The sequence below is a fragment of the Mastomys coucha genome, unplaced genomic scaffold (assembly GCF_008632895.1).
Source record: "Mastomys coucha isolate ucsf_1 unplaced genomic scaffold, UCSF_Mcou_1 pScaffold14, whole genome shotgun sequence".
Taxonomy (NCBI): Eukaryota; Metazoa; Chordata; class Mammalia; order Rodentia; family Muridae; genus Mastomys; species Mastomys coucha.
Window position 1 is genome coordinate 49902788 of NW_022196896.1, and position 19414 is coordinate 49922201.

Consider the following 19414-nt stretch of genomic DNA (forward strand, 5'->3'; position numbering starts at 1 on the left):
CGGCTGGGTGGTGGGTGGTCAAAGCCTTTAATCCCAGCACTCTGGAGGCAGAGGCAGGCGGATCTCAGAGTTTGAGGCCAGCCTGGTCCACAGAGCCAGCCAGGGCTACACACAGAAATCCTGTCTCAAACAAAATAAAACAAAACCAAAAAGAAAAAAAGACGAGAAAAATACCTCCACAAATTTAATGAATTGTAGCCTCACAGAAAGCCCTCCTCCTAACCCATTCCAAGTCTTCCTCACACCCGAATGACTGCTAACAAACAAACACATGAGCTCTTTCCAGGCAGGCAGCTGCCTGGAAAAATGCAGGTGAGTCAGAAAACAGGCATGCAGACAGGACAGGCCCCGAGCGAGACTGAGCAATAGATTAGAGCTTCGATGTCTGAGGACCTGTGAGCATAGGGGATCACTTGAGGATGCTCAGGAGCTAAAGGAGGTGTGTACCCCATCCGTGCAGCTCCTCCCTAACACTGTCACCGTGAGTCATTCCTGAAGAGAGATGGGAAGCCTGGGAGGCAGGGGTGGGCAGAGCACAAGAGCAGGTGAGGACACACACGGCCACTCTGTAGCATGGGACATGGGTGACAGCCACAGCAGCAGAACTTGGTTAGAGGCCAGAAGCTACCCTGAGGATATATTTCCTTCCAGAAGCCTCCACCCAGTGCTGCCCTGCGTCACAGTGGCCAGGCCTTGTGATAGCCAGCCTGCTCACACTGGGTCTCTGGCTTATGACCAATTACATGCTGGTCACCGTGCCCCAGACCGGGAGAGAAGTGTCTTCAAGGAGGGAAAGCTAGAAGGACTGGTTTGTGGAGCACTTAAGAGCCAGGTCCCAACTCTCCTTCACCAGCCAGACCCCAGCCACTCGCTCTCTGCCACTGGGTGACACTCACCAGGTTCTCTCTTGAGGAGCCTGGCTGGGAGCCTGGGGACAGCAGAGACTCTGCGCTTGGCACTCTGTTCCTTCCAATACTCTCGCCAGTGCCGCAGCTGGGAGTGGATGAAGCGCCACATGAGCCAGGCCTGGGCAACACACACCAGCAGCAGCATGCCGAGTCTGCAGAGGGTAGAAATGGATCGAAGGGCGAAGTTCAGGTCTACAGCCTGCAGGAGGCCCAGGGGAAACCAGGCCAGGTCTCTGTAGCTCCCGTGGCCTGCCCTCTCCACAGCCACCAGCACCAGGAGGGTGTGTTCTTCAGTCAAGTGTGCACATTTGAGCAATGTGAGGTGAAGGCCCTAAGGTGATGGATACCACACTCACACTAATCCTACAGATCCACAGCTGTTCTCTCTCCCACATGCACGGCCCATAATAAAGCCAATATAATCTATACAAATATTGGTAACATTCGAATGAACTATAGCGTATGAGAGTGCAGAAAGAATTTTTTTCTCATATCTCACACGCTGCCAGAGGAGCAAGCCTAGAGAGATCACATGCACTCTCATGCCTATAGCTTCGTAGACCACATAGCTTGAAATACAAGATGAAGCTTCGGAGCCTCATGAGGGTCTCATGATCAACCCTGCCAGGATGAGAAGTGTCCTCTGCACTATGATGTGCTGAACAAGTGGGGGGGGGCTGAACAAGTGGGGGGGGAGCTGCACTGCATTTAGACTGGGGTCCTCACTGTGGTCTGAGCACACGAAAGCTGCAGAGTAAAGAATGTTGGGCAGAAGCAGGAGACGGATGTCAACAGACTTGCCCTTAAATGTCACCGTGTGGGAGACTCAAGGGTCGCCTGCACCCTGGCCTTCTGCGAAGACAAACCATGTTCAAGGTACTGGGCAGTGCTCAGAGAGAACCTATTCACTACCCCAAGCCTCTGCCAACTCACCTGCAAGGCAAGGTGTTAAAGTTCCCTTTCTCAGGGTCAAACACCTGGTTTTCTACCCGAGCCAATCCAAAGCCAATGGTCAACACAGCGAGAGTGAGGATGAAGAGACGGGTGACCCCAAACACAGCAGCCCAGGCATTAAACCTGCTCGCAGGGGTAGAAAAGGAATGTCAGCTTTGGGAGCCCCTCAGGGAACCTTCATCCCCTCTCCAGAAGCAACCCAGAGTGGGAGAGAGGATCAAACAGGACTCAGGAAAGTGAGAGTTTCAGAAGTTCTAGAATAGACATAAGTATAGGGTGCTGGCTGCACTCGGGGTGGCAGCTGACACCCAGAGCAGGAGGGCCCCCCACCCCCGCCCCAACCATTCAGATTGCATGAGTCACCCAGGTTCCACCCCAGCAGTCTCTGGACAGTCCAGCACCCAACAACAACCCTACTTACAGCCTCTCATTATTCTCGTCGGCAAAGTGGAAGAGCCGAGCCATGTGAAAAAGGGCCTCCGTGGAGTACTGCAGTAGTAGCAAGATCAGCCCCAGGCGGCTCAGGCTAGAGAGAAAGACAAGCCTTACCTTCCCTGCACGACACCCTAGAGCAGACACCATTGGCCCGTGGTGGCTCAGGCTGCGCTCTGTGTCTGGGCTCTGCTATCCACTTCTCGAGGGACAATGCCTTATCCTTCCTGACAGTTTAGCTGCTGTACCTTCCAGTACTTTTCTTGGACTGACTCCCCAGACTCTGACCCATTTCACCTGCACTTGCTTGTCCCCACAATGAACCTGATTCATACGCGTCATGATATCAGGTCCCTTCTATGTTCCTGCTGCTGGAATCATGCACGGAAGGAGGGCTTAGAACAATGTTGCAGAGCTTTGGGGGTACATATATGAAGATTTCCTGCTATCTGACTTTGCACTCTCTGAGGAAGCTCAACACACATAGCTGAGGAGCAAACCTGTCGCCATAACCCCTCTGCATGTGAGTTGGGAGCATCCAACGTCAGAGCACAGCCAGAACAGCTGCCATGGCCCTCCACCAGACAGAAAGCCAGAGCTTGAAAGTTGGTGGGCTCTGACACACACACACACACACACACACACACACACTATTCACCTAAGTCAGTCAGTCTCACAGGAAGCCTGTTATGAGCGCCTCAGAAACAGGACTCCCCAAGACTTCTGGGCACTATGGCGAAGCTCTCAAAGGCTAGCATACACGAAGTTTGGGTCCTACTCTGTACATGAAAAGCTCATGGCAAGCCCAGTTACCAAGTACAGCACATTCATCAAAATACTGTCTTTAAATGAGGCACTCGAGGCCTAATGCAGTAACTCTTTGCACTTCTAGAACAACCATATGGCCAACTGCTCTCTATTTCATTACAAAACAAACTGAAGTTAACTCTAGGGCTATAATGCTCCAGGCAGCATCAGATCCCCTGTGGCAAGGGCCAAGTTTCTGGCTGGAAAGCCACAGTTCAAAAGACTGCTTCGCTAGAAGCCTTTCCTTGGCTCTGCCTCTGGTTGAGGTGGCTAACCCTCTGGGTTCTCGTGGGTACGGTATCTACTAAATGCCTGGTAACTGAGTGATCCTGTGGATAGGCACAGAGGCGTTAAAGGGCAAGGAAATGGGGCTGGCTCACTCACTTTAAGAGGTATGCCCCAGCGATGTGAAGCAGGTACAGACAAATGTACTGCAGCTGGCGGGGGATTTCTTCCTGGAAAAGAGATGGGCAGACAGTGAGCTGGCTCAGTCTCCAAATGAACATGCACAGAACTGAGAGGACATGGGACGTTAACAAGGAAGGGCCAGGTCTCCCTACTCCCACCGTCCCGAGTCACACCAGAATACACGGGCTAGTAACAAGAAGGCAGAGGCGGCAGCTTCAAGCCTGGTGCCTGAAGGAGGGTCTGGGCTGGGAATGAAGACACAGGAACTGGGAAGAGGGCTTCCTGTAGTCCTCTGAGGAAAACTATACAATGGACTGGGGATGGCGAGACTGCCTCAGTTTAATATCTGGATTGGATTAGATTTTGCCAGTGTGTGCCTCAGTTTAATATCTGGATTGGATTAGATTTTGCCAGTGGGCACACATCTTTTGGAGGAGTCAAGACCCTGACAACGCTCTCTTGGGCATCTGTGTGGTTCTCTGTCATCAGCCAAGACATCATGCTTCCGGAGAAAGAGAAGGGAGAAATCACGGGTGACAACAGGAGGGATGAAGGGAAGAGAGGCCTCCAAAGGGGTTGGGGGGAAGGGAATACTCACCTTCCGTACCTTCTGGAAGTAGAGTTCAGGTAGCGAGTGCAACCAGTACGCCAGCTGACCCAAGTAGAAAAACTTCACCTGGAAGCTGGAGAAGAGGAAGTTCTTGGTGTGACCAGGAACATCCGCAGGGGACTTGCCAAGAGCATAAGGAAGGGCTAAGCCAAGGCTGGGGGTGAACAGCAGGCCCAGGAGCGAGGGAGGGAGGAAAGGGTGGATGCAGGGATCACCACCCCCACAGCATCATGTGTAAGACCGCTTAAAGGGCCACGGCATGTCCATTAGAGGAAGCGGTAGTGACCGACCACATCGTTTCAACCCAGAGAAGGAAAAGCTGAGGAGGAAGCTGATTATGGCACACCGTGTGGACCACTGAATACAACCACAGAAAGGCTCTAAGCTGTTCAGCTCCACATCCTGTGCTATTGCTGCTCTGGGAGGTCTAAGGGATACAGCATGGCCTCTGGAGGGAGACGGGCCCAGGTCTTGGCAGCATCACAAACAGGAACATGAGTATGGAGGAGAAGATGTGCTACGAACTTAAAGGGTCTCCAATAAGACACAAATCCAGAGTCCCTGATGGAGAGTTCTGTTTCTATATGTCCCATGAAGAATAGGTACCTCTATGGAGCTAATACAATAGTGCTTTGAGTGGAGATTCTCAAAGTCAGACCTACTGCCCGCAACCCCATATTCCACAGGTTCAAGTCCTAGCTTGGCCATCACTGGCTTTACTGAGCCACACAAATACTCACGAGAGGTACACATGTGGGTAATCTTCCCAGAGGCTCCTTGGGTTTGTTAAATATCCTTCCTGTGGTGGGTGAGAAGAGAAGGCATTTAGAGATGTGCCCATGTGACCTGCTGGGGCCTTGACTGGCCTAGAGATCACTGACGCCTGGCCTCCATCGACTACCAAGAGGAACAAACAGCTTTTGGAAACAAAGGACGGCAGTGTATAGGACTTGCATTGGCACTTGTCCACCTGTGACACGTGCCACGCTCTGGGGTCTGGCCACCTGTGTCTGAAGAGGGGTCTGACAGAAGCTACATCTACTGATAACAGCTTGTCGGTCTCTCAAAGGTTCCCCGGGCTCATGTGTAAAGTGAAATACTAACTTTACAGAGTTATTGTTGGAGATAAATGTGTTTATGTGACAGTGTCTAGTGTGGTATCTGTCATGTACACACCCAGGAATTGCTTCCATAGTAAAGGATTGAAGGCACGAGAAGAGCAGCACCCAGAGGAGACTGAAGCTCTTCTCATCATTGTCAAGGTTAATATTGATAGTCAACTTCACAGGTTCTAAAACCACCTATATGAGACAAATCTCTGCCCGTGCCTACAAGCAAGTTTCTAAATTGGGTTAAAGAGGGAAGGCTTGTACTGCGGGTGCCACTTCCATATGGGCTGGAGTCCCAGAAAGGATAAGAAGGAGGAGAGCTGGACCCCAGCACTCCTCTCGCTGTGCCCTTGGCTGTGGATACGCTGTGACATTGATGTCCCTGGATGACGGACACCAAGCTGTGGTCATACACCCTTCTCTCCCCAAGTTGCTTTTGGTCGTGGTTGTTTTATCACAGCAGTAGAAATCCTAACTAGCCATCCCCTGAACCTCAGACCTACAGCATTCCTAAACACAGGCAAGATGAATCTCTAATATAAGTCTGTAAGACACAGGAGAAACCAATCATGGCCGACAAGGGGCCAGTCAGAATGTTAGTTGATGGAATGCATGAGTGAACGAACAATGAATGTTCTCAATTACCCCTCTTCTGAAGAAAAACAAACACACCAACAAAACCAAATCGAACCAGAGAGGCTCATCTAGACAAGGTGTCATCTATTGCAGAAAAGACAATGGGAATAGAAGAACAGACAAGAAGGATCTGAAGTGAGGTCTGATCAGTAGCCCAGCTGCTGTCTGAGTTGGGCCACCAACCTCCTCACCCCAGGACTTCAGGCACGTTGCTTCAGGAAATCAAGAACATCAGCTGAGCTGGTGGCATGGATGAGACATTTGAGAACCTTAAGAGCTGTCCCTGGGATGTGGGGCGGGGGCTCTTCAAGGCTGGGGAATGGGAATAACGAAGTCCACAGAGCTCCTGGAAATGACTCGAAGCTACACAGCTGTGTTCCCAGCACAGGTTGATTGCCCTGCCCTCAAGGCACTGAGGCCCTCTCACCTAGAGCAGGCAAGCTGAGTACCATCCACAGTCCTGAAGCTACAACCCTGGGCTTCCAGGAGCACAGTGAGCTAGGTGACCTAAGGGATGCTGCCAATCAAGTTACCTGTATCAATGTAGACACAGCAAGCTAGACTGGTGAGAAGAGGTCTCACCCCAACCCCTAACCATCTCAACTATACCCTCTGCTTACCTCTCTCCTTCCCTCTTGCCTAGGTCGCACATACAGTGAGGCACAGAGGCACAGGGGTGGTGGTGTGTGGTAGCAGTGACCTCTGACACACCCACACCACTGCTGTCCATTTCATCCCAGTTTATGTCATGCACATTTGTGCCTCTGTCAGACCTCAGCCCTCAGGTACAGCGACACACCTAAAGAGCCATACTCAGTCTCCATTCAGGAAACCCTGAAGGGGGAGATAGCCTTTTCTTAGAGGAAGCGGCTATGAAGAGTGGTGCTTCCTAGATTTGTGGTGGTGGTGGCGGTGGTGGTTTGTGTGGGGGATGGATTTCTGTCAAAAAGATCGGCCAGGAGCCTTGATGTCCCAGAGACCCAGGGCCTGGATGGGCTTGTGTGTTTAAACAGGAACTTCTCGATTGGACTCTTCACTTAAGAGACAGAGAGGTCAGAACTTGGAAGCCAACAAGCCTAAAAAAACTTCTCAGAAAAACGCTGCCTGCTCACAAATGTCCAGTCCGCTGGGACTGGAGGAGGCGGAGCTAAGAGTCAGAGGAAAAGTGACTCATGCTCTGTGAGGAGCCCTTTCTAGCCCTGTCTAGGCAGCTGTCTGAAGGATAAGGGAGGGCTGGGGCTGGCTGCCTCCGAGTTCAGGCATGCCAAGGCGCCTGAGTTCCAGGGTCGCATGTGACACATTAGCCACAGTAACCCCTTCCAGCCCAAGGCATGGCTTTGACTGGTGGCTGGGGCTCGGGGCTGGGGGTCCAGGGGAAACACTGAATTTCCTGATTCTTGACGTCTAGCCATGCTAGGCCTCAGCGTGCTGGAGCAATTCCTCCTATTTTCCTAGCAGCCTTCCTTTCTGCTGTTCAGACAAGAACCACAAAACTCCCCGAATCTAGACATAACAAAGCCAGCTGCGTGAGACCTAGACGCAGAGAGCTTCGGTGTCATTTGCCTATCAGAACAAAACTAGGCGTTTCAGAATCCCTCTAAGGCAACTGTAGATAGCAACCAGTTCTGACTCTTGGTTTTGTTTCACTGACTACTGGATTTGGAGTTTTAAATAGGAAGTCAGACATCTGGTGAGACCGGACAGGGGTGCAGGGGGGTGGGGGGTGGGGAGAGTGCATGCAGGCCCTTGGCATCCTTCAGTAAGTAGGGTGTTGTTCGTCCCCCTTCCTTCTCTAGTCCTTCTCTACTCTCCTCCTTTTGACATTCTTAGAAAATCTAACCTCACTCTCCAGCATTCTATTTGCATATAACCTGTGGAAAAGACCTGTGTCAAATACTCAGGGAAAACTGGAATTTCTGGTAGGGAATTTGATGTAATTTTGACTGCCTTTTTAAACTCCAACAGCGGCAAAAGCCTGATTATCTATGATATTTCTGAGAATCAGTTCATTACTTAAGAAACTGATGAAGGGCAGCCAGAGAGACCTAGCTCTTCCAGAGGACCAGAGTTTATTCTCAGTGTCCATGTTAGGGGGCTCAAAACTCCCTGAACCGACACCCTCCTCTGCCCTCCATGGGCACCTACTTACATATGTGTGTTACATTCGTGTGTACCTGAGTGTGTATGCACATGTGCCTAAAGCAAACAGGAATCAAAACAAACCTTTCTAAAATGGTAGGGCGCCTTCCAAAGCTTCTTCGTCAGACTGAGTTGATATTGACACTTATTAGCATGTGCCAGGGACCACACTAAGGGGACAGCACTGAGCCGGGGCCTGTTAGCAGGCAGCTTGAGTCAGACACACAGAATACACACATGAACCAGTAAGGTACCAATGAGGCACAGAGTGTGAAAAATCCACAGGGGGAGGCTGTTCGGAGGAGGTGATGCTTGGGTAGAAGACAGATGGCAGGAAAGGGCTCGCCATAAGAATGATGCTAGTGGACCGAACACTCCAGCAAGGGAGCAGCCAGCAGAGCAGGAAGAGCAGAAGTGAACATGGATGGCAGGAAAGGGCTCGCCATACAAACGATGCTAGTGGACCGAGCACTCCAGCAAGGGAGCGGCCAGCAGAGCAGGAAGAGCAGAGGTGGACACAGAGTGCTGACTCCCTGCTGATGTCACCAGCAAGGCTCCGGGGCCCAGGTCACACAAGCCAGGAAGAGAAAACAGTTTCACTGCAGCTGTGAGGGGAACTTATTTTAAGTAGGAGGACTATGATTTAGCTCAGGCCTTAAAGAGATCCATCTGGCTGAGCAGATAAAGGGCTGAGTGGAGTGAGGGCCCACAATGGAAGCGGACTCTAAGCAAGGGAGACATTGCAGTATAGGCAAAAGGCAGAGAGGCCTGGGTTCTGTGTCCTTCACATTAGAGACAGCTGGAATCGCATATGGACTTCCTTGTGCAACTGTCCTTTGAACCAGAAAAGAGCATCCCTCAGCCGTAGGGGATGCCAGGGCCATATAACCAACATCTGACCTATATGTAGAAAGCTGTGTTGAGAATTTCAGAATCCTAATGGCAAAACAGTCAGGCTCTGCTGACTTTGGGAGGTGAAGGAAAGAGAAGAAATCATGACAAATCCCCATCACCACAGAAACCGATGACTTGAAAACCAGGTGTTTTTACTCCTTTTACAAAAAAACGGACTTCTCAGATTCTTCGACGCCCTTCCTCCCAAGCAGATGGTCTGGACAGAGGAGGTGACCGCAGTTAAATCAGGAGCCTGAATGGCTCGCTGGTCTCCACTAAGGTGGCTGAGCACGTTGAGTGGGGGATGGGCTCTCCACAAGATAAAAGGCCTGGGACTGTCCTCTCCGAGAAGGCTCTGGGTCTGGTCTCTACTTGGCACAGCTGAGGGGAAATGCTGGGGTGAGGGTGCTAGGGCTGAAGGGATTCAGAGATGAGGCAATGCTCCTACCACCACCCCTCCACCCCCGGGAAAAGAAAAACCAGTCCAGTGTCTTTGGTATTCTGAAGCCTTTTTTTTTTTTTTTGCCTCAAGCAGCTAAGGCATGGACTCAATGTCCGGAAGCTGAGGGAGGCCCGAGATCCTAAAGTACACGGGACAGCATAGCTCTGCACTGCAAGGGGGAGTGGCCCTGCTCCTGCAGTGTAACTCTGTCCCCTTGGAGTGGAATGTAGGAGCCCCCTCAGAGAGGACAGAAGCCTTTGGTCTCCCATTTAAAATTCCTAGCGCGCTGCTTGGAAAAAGTGTTCTGAGATGATCTGATAACAGGGATAAAAGCAACATACAAAGAAGACATGTTGCCTCCTGCTTTGAGACTATGCAGTCGACATTCAGCGTTCCTCCTGATGGCAGGGCCCATCTCTTGTCAGTGAGAGCACAGAGGAGGCGCCAGAGCAAGGAAGAATCTGAGGTCAGATGGCTAAAGTGGGACTTGGTTCCAGACAAGAGGTGCTCCAGATGACAGTGGGCACTAACGGAACAGTAACACAGGCAGCGTCTCCTTACAGGGAACCCTGAACCACAATCCAGATGGGTAACACTGGCTTTTGGTAATCGGTTAGTCATGAAATATACCCCTAAAACTCATGTGTTTATAGCTTGGTCCCTGGTGCAATAATCAGGGCTCCGGCTTTAGAGAAGTGACTGGATCCTGTGGCATCAATTATGGATATTCAGTTTGGTGGCACTTTTGGGTGTTGGAGACACCCAGCTGGAGGAAGTAGGTCACTGGGACATTCCCTTCAAGGGGGTACATTGACCCTGGTTCCTTCCTCTCTGTGTCTCTGCTTCCTGTCCACCACTAGGGGAGCCACTTTGTAGAGCATGTTCCATACAATGTTTTGCTTTTCCTTGGGATCAAAGCAATGGACTTAGACCCCACAGACTGCGATTATGAGCCAGCATAAATCTTCCTCCTTCCGGTTGTTTGTATCAGGTTATTTTGTCATAGTGACACAAATACAACCAGATTTCTGAGCTCAAGCCATGCTTCCATGCTTGCCATTTTGGAAGTACATAGCTGTGGACACATTGGGAAAAATGAACTTGGGACCCTTAAGTCAGCATTAGGGGTATTGAATGAATATAAATTTGTGGATGATGGGAAGAGCAGGTACCCAACATATACAAAGCTCAATACTGGGGGCAAAATTACCTTGTGGGACAATGTTTGAAGACAGGGCTGGTAGAACAATACTTAGGTTTGTGGATACCTGGGTAAAAATTGTAATAAGTCCATCCTCAAGAGAATATGACTCTATTAAGTAGCATCTATACTATTTCACTATAATACCAGGAGAATGCAAAATGAGTTTCAACTCTAAGCTGTCTGTTCCTTGCTCTTTCTCTTCCCTTTCTCTTCCCTTTAAGCCCTTCAAAGTCATGTCATCAGCAAAGGAGAGACTGCTTGGTGGCTTACTCTTCAGCCGTCATGAGGACTACTCACCGTTACCATCACGTAGAAGCACCAGACCACTGAGCTGAGATGAAAGACGAGCAGCTGTCCAGATTCGTTGAACTTGCTGTGTTTGACCTTGGAGAGATGAAGGCGTTTGCTGATTTTCTAAAGAAGAAAGAAAATCCACACATTAATACACTGAGCATACGGATACCTGACAGATTACACGCTTCTGTTTCCCCTTTCTAAGATAGAGTTAGTAGTTCAAACTCCTTACAACCCAAGCTACTTAGCATAAGCCTACTGTGTGCCCATGGGGTGCTGACTTTCAGACAAGCACTTTGAGAAAGCAGTCGGGTGTTAGGGCTGTTAGTTTCTTTGGAAAGAAAACATCTTCTGGTCCAGCTGTGTCTGATGGACCCCTCAGGATATGCTCATGCTGTGTTTTCAGACAGCTTCCTCCCTTAAACGTGAACTAGGAACTCTGACAGAGAGGATGGAGGCCATGTGTGGTAAAGGCGTCTAGCCTCGGGGGCCAACTAGAGGACCTAAGGGGACAGAATGAAACAGAGCTGTGGTTTTCTCCAAGGAAGACGGTCGACATCCTAATGGATCCCCAGCTTCTGACCTCAGAATCCAATCCTGGTCACTTACGTCTAAGATGTACTCCTGAACCACGGCATGCAAGATGATGGTGATGAAGACGTAGAACAAGATGGTGACCAGGTCCTTTAGGCCGTAATGGTAGTGCACTGTCTCGCTGTCTGTGGGGTAAAAAGGATGTGGTCAGCACCCCCCAGGCGTGGAGATGCTATGAGACCCCAAAGGGGAAAGAGATGGAAAGCATAGTGTATTCTCGATTGGTCCTCATCTGCTACAGCCCCTGGCTTAGAAGGCAGCTTCTGCCCTAGATCCCGCCTCACCTCTAGACTTGGTCCTTGGGAAGCACCCACGGGGAGGGACGTGGGGAACCAAGGCCTTATCATCACGTGTGTATGGTTCTAGATCTTCTTGGCAAAAGAGCACAGAGGACCGTCACTGCCTGGACAGGCGTCTTTGAGTAAATGACTAATCTCTCCGGTCCTCAGTTTCCCCTCTAGATCACAACTCTCTGTCCTTTAACTCCTATGGCACTGTGAGGCACCTCTCTCTGTAACTTTTCTACCTCTGAAGTATGGCTATGAAGCTTCTGTGTCACAGAAAACAGATGACACAATGTTAAGTACCGTGCGATGATCCTGACAACCTGACTACTCAGTCAGGAAACCACCATGGAAGCACACTCATGGGTCTGTCTGTGAAGGTGTTTCCAGAAAGGCTTAACGGAATAGGGAAGACCCTCCCAGAAGAGAAAAGGCTGAGCACTTCCCAACTGTGGGTACAGTGAGAGCAACTGCCTGGGGCTCCCGTACCACACCCTCCCCACTATGGTAGGCTACTCTCAAACTTGAGCCCAAGTACATCCTCTCTTCTTTAACCTGCCTTTGTCAGGTGTTTGTTTGTTTGCTTTTGGGCACTGCAATTCGAAAGGCAGCTAATGCAATGAGAATGTGGCATATCGTGTGTGTGTGTGTGTGTGTGTGTGTGTGTGTGTGTGTGTGTGGTATATATTTATGTATTTGCTATTACTTGTGCTGCCGAGCTACTGTGAAGATTAAACAGGATGAAGTCTACAGCGCAGCATCTAGAATCACAGTAGGCCTCTAGCAAATGGTGGATTATTATATAGTAATACTAAGTCAGGTACAAGAATTGTTTTGTTTTATACACATGTAGATCTTTCACATGTGGCAATCCTCCTGCCTCTGCCTCCTGTCACCAGTGCTGAGTCCCACTCAGCCATGCAGACCAGGAAAGGCAGGCTTATTGCCTTGCTCCAGTGTGCAGGCAGCAGGGCTGGAGGAAGCTGGCTGGCACACGCTCGCCTGGGGCTCTGGCTCTGTCACTGCCCTCCCCAGCAGACATGCTGGCTGCCCTTCCAGCTGTGCGGCTGAGCCTGAGTCACACGCATGAGTCATCTCTGCTGGGATGTATTTACCAGAAGGTAGGCCGGGGTCAGTTTGTTTCAGGGTGGCCAGAGAAAGAAGCAATGCTGAATTGGGTCACCGTGGGAGTTCCTGCTAACTGCGGCCACCCTGGACTGGGAGAACGTGACAGAGGGCAGTGTCTAGAGACACGAAGTAGAAATTTCACACTTTCCTTTTCCATCTCCCTCTGCATCTCTACAAATACCTGCTCTGTGAGAGGCACTGGGCTAACATTAAGTCTCTGCCCTGGGGGACAAATCCAGCTGGGGGTTGAGAAATGGAAGTTACATTACAGACAGGCTCGACTGCCAAGAGGCAGGTAGAGGCTGCCCAGGCAAGGATGGGCTGTGGTTAGGGGTGCAGGTACTGAGTACTACTGGCCAGAAACACCAGGGCATTATGGGAATCTGGGTACAGGCATGTATAATATATACATGCATACATACATACACACACACACACACACACACACATACATACATACATACATGCATACATACAGTTGTATGGGCATTCCAGGCCCAGGGCTCAGGGCAGGTGATCAAGGTTAGAGTGAATGACACAGCTGGCATGGGCAGCCTATGTGCCACTGAAGTGTGTGGTCTTTATCCTGAAGGATGTGTAGAAACATGGAAGAGCTTGAATTAAACAGCCAAGTGGTGAAACTTGTATTATGAAAAAATGTACTCAGCAGCAGTGAACAGGACACAGGCCCACAGGCTGTCGGGAATCCACCCCAGCATTCAGCTGAGAAACCTGTCTCAAAAGCCAGGCAGGAGGTGAGACAGAAAGGGCTGTGAATGGCTGGCAATGATGGAGAAGAAGAAGGAGGTATTAAACAACCCAACAGGTAGAAGGGAAAGTGTGTGTGTGTGCGTGCATGCGAGAGAGGGGGGGGAGGGACAGATGGACAGACAGACAGACAGATAGAGACAGAGAGAACCTGCAGGACTAGGTTCTGTTTCCTGCTTTCCTCATAAAGGAGGGACAAAGAGGACAAAACTAGGGCATCGTTTGGAAATACAGAAGAACTAGGCACATACAGAGTTTCATCATCAAAATCAACATTAGGTAAAATAGGACCCACACTCAACCAAGTGAAAGCAGTTTAAAATGAATGAAATAAGCCCAGTCTGGTGGTGCATGCGTGCTTTCAGTCCTAGGAAATGGCGTCTGACATTATTGAGCATCAAGGAAATGAATGAATCACAACCACCTAGGATAGCTACTATTAAAAAACCGTGTTGCTAGGGATGTGAAGAAATTGCAACCATGTGCTTCCTTGGTGGAAATGTACCTCAGTGCAGAGAGTACAGAATATCGTATGGTAGCTCCTCAGAAGAACTCAAAGGGAATTAGCATAGGTTTCAGCATTACAACTGAGCATAACAATTCAAAAGAACTGAAAGCAGGATTGCAGGGCTGGAGAGATGGCTCAGTTGGCAAAGTCTTTCTGGTGTAAGGACTTTTGGGTTCCACCCTCAGAACCTACATGGAAAGCTGGGTGTGGTGGCATGTGCTTGTAATCCTAGCAGTGGGGAAGTAGAAAAAGCCAGCTTTGTGGGATTGCTGGTCAGTCAATAAACCCACTTGGCAAGCTCCCTGCCAGTGGGAGACTCTGTGTCGCGAAGCTGACCTCTGACCCCATGGTGCATTGATACACACACACACACACACACACACACACACACACACACACACACAAACACGCACCCAGCTACACACAAAGAAAACAACACTAGAAACACTGTACAAAATCATTTTCAGTGAATGAAAGGTAAATACAAAATAAATGAAATCTCATTCAGACATAGGTTTCGCCTCCTCCCAAGATTTCTTAATCTAGATATGCAAATTTTCCCCAATGCAAAGAAATCAGAAATATTTATATATACATGTACACAGTGGTATTCAAGACGGGAAAAGAAAAAAAAAAAAGGTAGAGCCAAGCAGTGGTGGTTTACACTTTTAAATCCCAGCACTTGGGAGGCAGAGGCAAGCTGATTTCGGAATTCTAGACCAGTCTAGTCTACAGAGTGAGTTCCAGGACTGCCAGGGGTACAGAGAAACCCAATTTCAACAAACAAACAAAGTACAGAGAATTCAAGTGTCCATCAATGGATGAATAGACAGACAAAATGTGGTATGTACACACACTAAAATATTTCTCAGTCTTCAAAGAAAAGAAAACTAGTCAGATGGTTCAACATGGACTTTATGCCATGTGAAATAAGTCAGTCACAAAATGATAAGAAATATTTGATCCTACTGGTTCAGGCTCCGTAGGACTGACTGTCATATTCTTACAGGGAGATAGTGGAATGTCAGTTACTTGGGACAAGAGAAGAAATGGGGTGTAGTTGTCTAATGGATATAGTTTTAGATTATTTGAGTCATTTATGGAGATTGGTTGAACAAACTGTGAGCGTATCTAGCATTACTACCTGTTTACTTAAAAATAATCAAGATGAAAACATTTGTTGTGAGTTTTGCGGTAACTGAAACACTGTGGCCAAGAATGACAAATGTTTAAGTAGGCTCAGGGTAGGGTCAGGGGTGGGGGCTGCAGGGTGGGGGATGGTAAAGGGCTTTATAGACCACAGGGAGCTCTGTGGACTTTCTTAAGGCAGCAGAAAGCCTCACAATACTTATAAGATTCACTTCTGGCCATATGGTCACAAGGATGGCAGGGGTACAGCCATCAGTCAGTACCTGTGGGTCTCCGGATGGTGGGACAGAGTCAGTGGCTCTGCTCTAGGATGGGGGTGGAACAAAAGGACAAAGTATGATGAACTGTTTGTTCTTCAGGAGCAAGTCTCAAACCCTTTAGGGACTTTACCTGTGTTTGTAGCCCTTGGTCACCACCTCAGAATTCCCTAAGGAGCATCATACTATGACACGCACATTTTGAGTGACAGCAGTTTATGAGGCCAAAGCTTCAAGGAAGCTGTCTCCTGCAACCCCTAACTCAGAGGTAGCCCAGATATGTTCTTGCTATAGTCTCGAGTGCTAGGTGTCCCCCAAGATATGATTTACTAACAGCTAGACAAAATTAAACATTGCCCTCTGACCTCCACCAACGTTCCAACATTCTAGCCAAACCCTGGCTTGGAATTTCGCAGGCAAGATTAGACTAATTGCCTCTGGCATTGTTAGGGAAATAATGAAGGGGTAGGGCATTGAAGCTTACTAAGGATGGGCAGGACCTTGAAGTGTGTGTGTGTGCGCGCGCGCGCGCGCGCGCGTGCGTGCGTGCGTGTGTGTGTGTGTGTGTGTGTGTGTGTGTGTGTGAGAGAGAGAGAGAGAGAGAGAGAGAGAGAGAGAGAGAGAGAGAGAGAGCGAGAACAGCAGTCAGCATTCAAGGTTCGATCTTTAAGCCTCATGTGGTCTGCACCCCCCCACCCCCCACCCAGAGCACTTGGGCCTGGGGGCTGCAGCACCTGTCCAGAGGAGATGGCTTCTGTTTTAGACCCAGTGTGTTTTAGATGCCTCAGATGTACCTCGACCGCTGAGCTGCCAGATTTTTCTTTTCTCTTTTGTAATGACTGTAAAAGTCTGAAGCCATTTTTGAGAAATACATTCAGATCCTGCACTTTCTTTTGGTTTTTTTGAGACAGGGTTTCTCTGTGTAGCCTGGCTGTCCTGGAACTCAGTCTGTAGACCAGGCTGCCCTGGAACTCAGAAATCCACCTGCCTCTGCCTCCCAAGTGCTGGGATTAAAGGCGTGTACCACCACCACCCAGCCAGATCCTGCACTTTCTTGTGTCAAGTCCGTTATTTTTTTCTTTGCCAATGCCTTGCCCCGACCTGTACCGGAACCCTGTTTCTCCCTCAGGCTGAGAGAGGCCAAGGCCAGCCTGCGGCAATGCTATGTTCCAACCAACCTTTGGAACTGTCCTGGGAGATGGGCAAAGCAAGTGTTTGCAGGGATGTGAGCATTTCTCAGCAATCCCAGCTGCTAGAGCCCCAGCCCAGCCTCCAAATGCTACCTCAAGGCCAACTCCTCCATGTGATCCTTGGCTTCAGCACTGGCAATATGTTGCTCCTTTGCGTCTTTCTCCTATTACAAGGTACACCATCACATCCAGATTCTCAAAAGGTACACTGAGTCCCGAATCACAACTACTACTTTCCTCACTCTCTACTTCCTGTTTGATTAGAAGAAGAAAAATGATAGTTTGGTTCCAATTTCCTATTGAGTTATGGCAATGGGAACTTTGCTCAAACAAACTCATACCTCGTTTTCAAAAAGTATTTTAAAATCAGTTGCTCACTAATGCATAGAACACAGCTTCTGGAGCTAGAGATGGCGCCAAGGTTAAGCGGACTTGCTGCTGTTTGTAAAGGACCCAAGGTCAGTTCCAAGCACCCACATGGTGGCTAATAACCATCTCTAACTCCAGTTTCAGAGGATCCATTGCTCCCATCTGACCTGTGTAGGCACTATACACGTGGTACAGGCAAAAACTCATACAATGAATTTTAAAAATATCTCTTAAAAAATAATTGCTTTAAAAATATTACACTGGTTGGGCGGTGGTGGCACACACCTTTAATTCCAGCAGAGGCAGGGGTATCTCTGAGTTCAAGGCCTTTCTGGTCTATAGAGTACCAGACAACAAGGCTACATAGAGAAGCCCTCTCTCAAAACCAACCAAATAACCAAGTAAAAAACAAAACAAAACAAAAATCACGCTGCTCTTATTATACAAGTGGCCTTGTGGACCACTGTTCTCAGGAAGGGCACGGTGCTGGCGGTGACTTGTATGTCTCTAGAGGGATAATGTATTTAGGCTATTAAATCAGTGAAGTAAATGGTCAAGAGTCATGGCAAAATATGTCTTGGGACCAGCACGCAAGGTGGTCCTGGTGAGTTAAGTGCACACTCCCTGCATGGAGGCCTGCTGCAGGAAGCAGCCACAGTTCTGCATTTCAACCAAGGAGTATGCTCTTAACTAGTTTTCTCCCCACATCACCCTCTCGGTCCATCTCTCACACGTCTACTTTGAAAAGGAACACATTCATGAAGTTCATCATTATAAAGAGAAGCACACAGTTAAACAAGGATAAATGGATGGGGAATGACGGGCACCCTCCTTTTTAGGGGTCCTGGAGGGAGGAGTGAAGAATGGAGATCTGAGCGTGTGCTGGGAGGGGGGTGAAAGAGGAGAGTGCTTTTCTCCAGCTGTGGCTACACCACAGGTGCAGCAGCAATCCCTGCTACTTTAAAAGCAAAGTGAGATCATATGATTTTACAGTAGTGGAGACTTACTCAAGACCTTTAAAGACACTGAATGGATCCATCCTAAGTAAGCCAAAGAAAACATATCTACAGGAAATCTCCAACCACAAGCCATCAGTTTGTAACCCGAGGCCTGGCTGACCTCTGACCCTTCCCAGTACCAACATTCTATGGGTTTCTGTGCTGACAGCCAACTGTTTCCACATTATTTCAGATATTTTCTACTATATATAAATCTGGAATATGGACTTGAAAAAATTACAGTGAACAAAATCACAAGGCAAATGGGGCTGGAGATATGGGTCAGTTGTGCATGGATTAGCTCTGCTGAAAGCACTGGGGAGGAGGGAAGGAGAGACAGACAGATAGACAAAGGGAGAGAGACAGAGAGACAGAGGAGGGAGAGAAGGAAAGGGACAGACAGACACACACACACATTGAAAGGGAGGAGGAGCAGAAGGGAGGGGAGGAACATAGATACACACAGACATACACATACATACACACACAAAGAGAAAGAGGGAGGGAGGGGAGGAGTGGACAGATAGAGAGACACATATAAACACACACAATACAAACACAGAGAGAGAGAGAGAGAGGCAGACAAACAGACAGACAGACAGAGGGGGTAGGGAAGGGAAGAGACAGACAGATAGAGACATAAGACACACACAGAGGAAGAAGGGAAGGGAGGGAGAGTAGAAGGGAGGGAGAGGGACACAGATAGAGATACACATATACACAGACAAACACACAGAGAAAGGGGGATGAAGGAAAAGGCAGGGTAGGGGTGAACAGATAGAGAGACACAAACACACAGAGAGCGAGAGTGAGTGAGTCAGAGAGAGACAGAGGGAGACAGAGAGACAGACAGACATATACATACAGAGAAAGGGAGGAGGAAGGGAGGGGAGGAATACAAATACTCATAGATACACACATAAACATATACACACACATATACACACATATACACACATACACACACATATACACACACATATACACACACATATACACACACATATACACACATATACACACACATATATACACACATATACACACATATACACACATAGAGGGGGGAGGGAGGGGAGGAGTGGACAGATAGACAGAGAGATATAGACACAAACACACACACACACACACAGAGAGAGAGAGAGAGAGAGAGAGACAGAGAGACAGAGAGAGAGAGAGAGAGACAGAGAGAGAGAGAGAATGAGACTATAAAAGAAAATAAAGGAAAGGCATCAAATGATCACTTGGGGCAAATGTTTCAGTTCCCAAACAAAGGGTTCATCCTGCCAGAACTTACATGAAAAGATCGAAAATCATCAGAAAAACGGGCAA

General features: G+C 48.8%; 1 protein-coding gene across 2 annotated transcripts in view; it reads right to left on the reverse strand.

The window, feature by feature from the left end:
• Nucleotides 1–19414, reverse strand: part of Tram2 (translocation associated membrane protein 2) — an 81530-nt gene that overhangs the window by 5850 nt on the left and 56266 nt on the right. For both annotated transcript variants that reach the window (XM_031366982.1, XM_031366983.1), the window contains 8 exons: nt 11447–11556; nt 10841–10957; nt 4860–4918; nt 4108–4192; nt 3486–3556; nt 2284–2388; nt 1842–1985; nt 897–1060 (listed from right to left, as the gene is read on the reverse strand). In XM_031366982.1, the coding sequence (XP_031222842.1) occupies nt 897–1060; nt 1842–1985; nt 2284–2388; nt 3486–3556; nt 4108–4192; nt 4860–4918; nt 10841–10957; nt 11447–11556 (855 nt within the window). The remainder of the gene's footprint in view (nt 1–896; nt 1061–1841; nt 1986–2283; nt 2389–3485; nt 3557–4107; nt 4193–4859; nt 4919–10840; nt 10958–11446; nt 11557–19414) is intronic.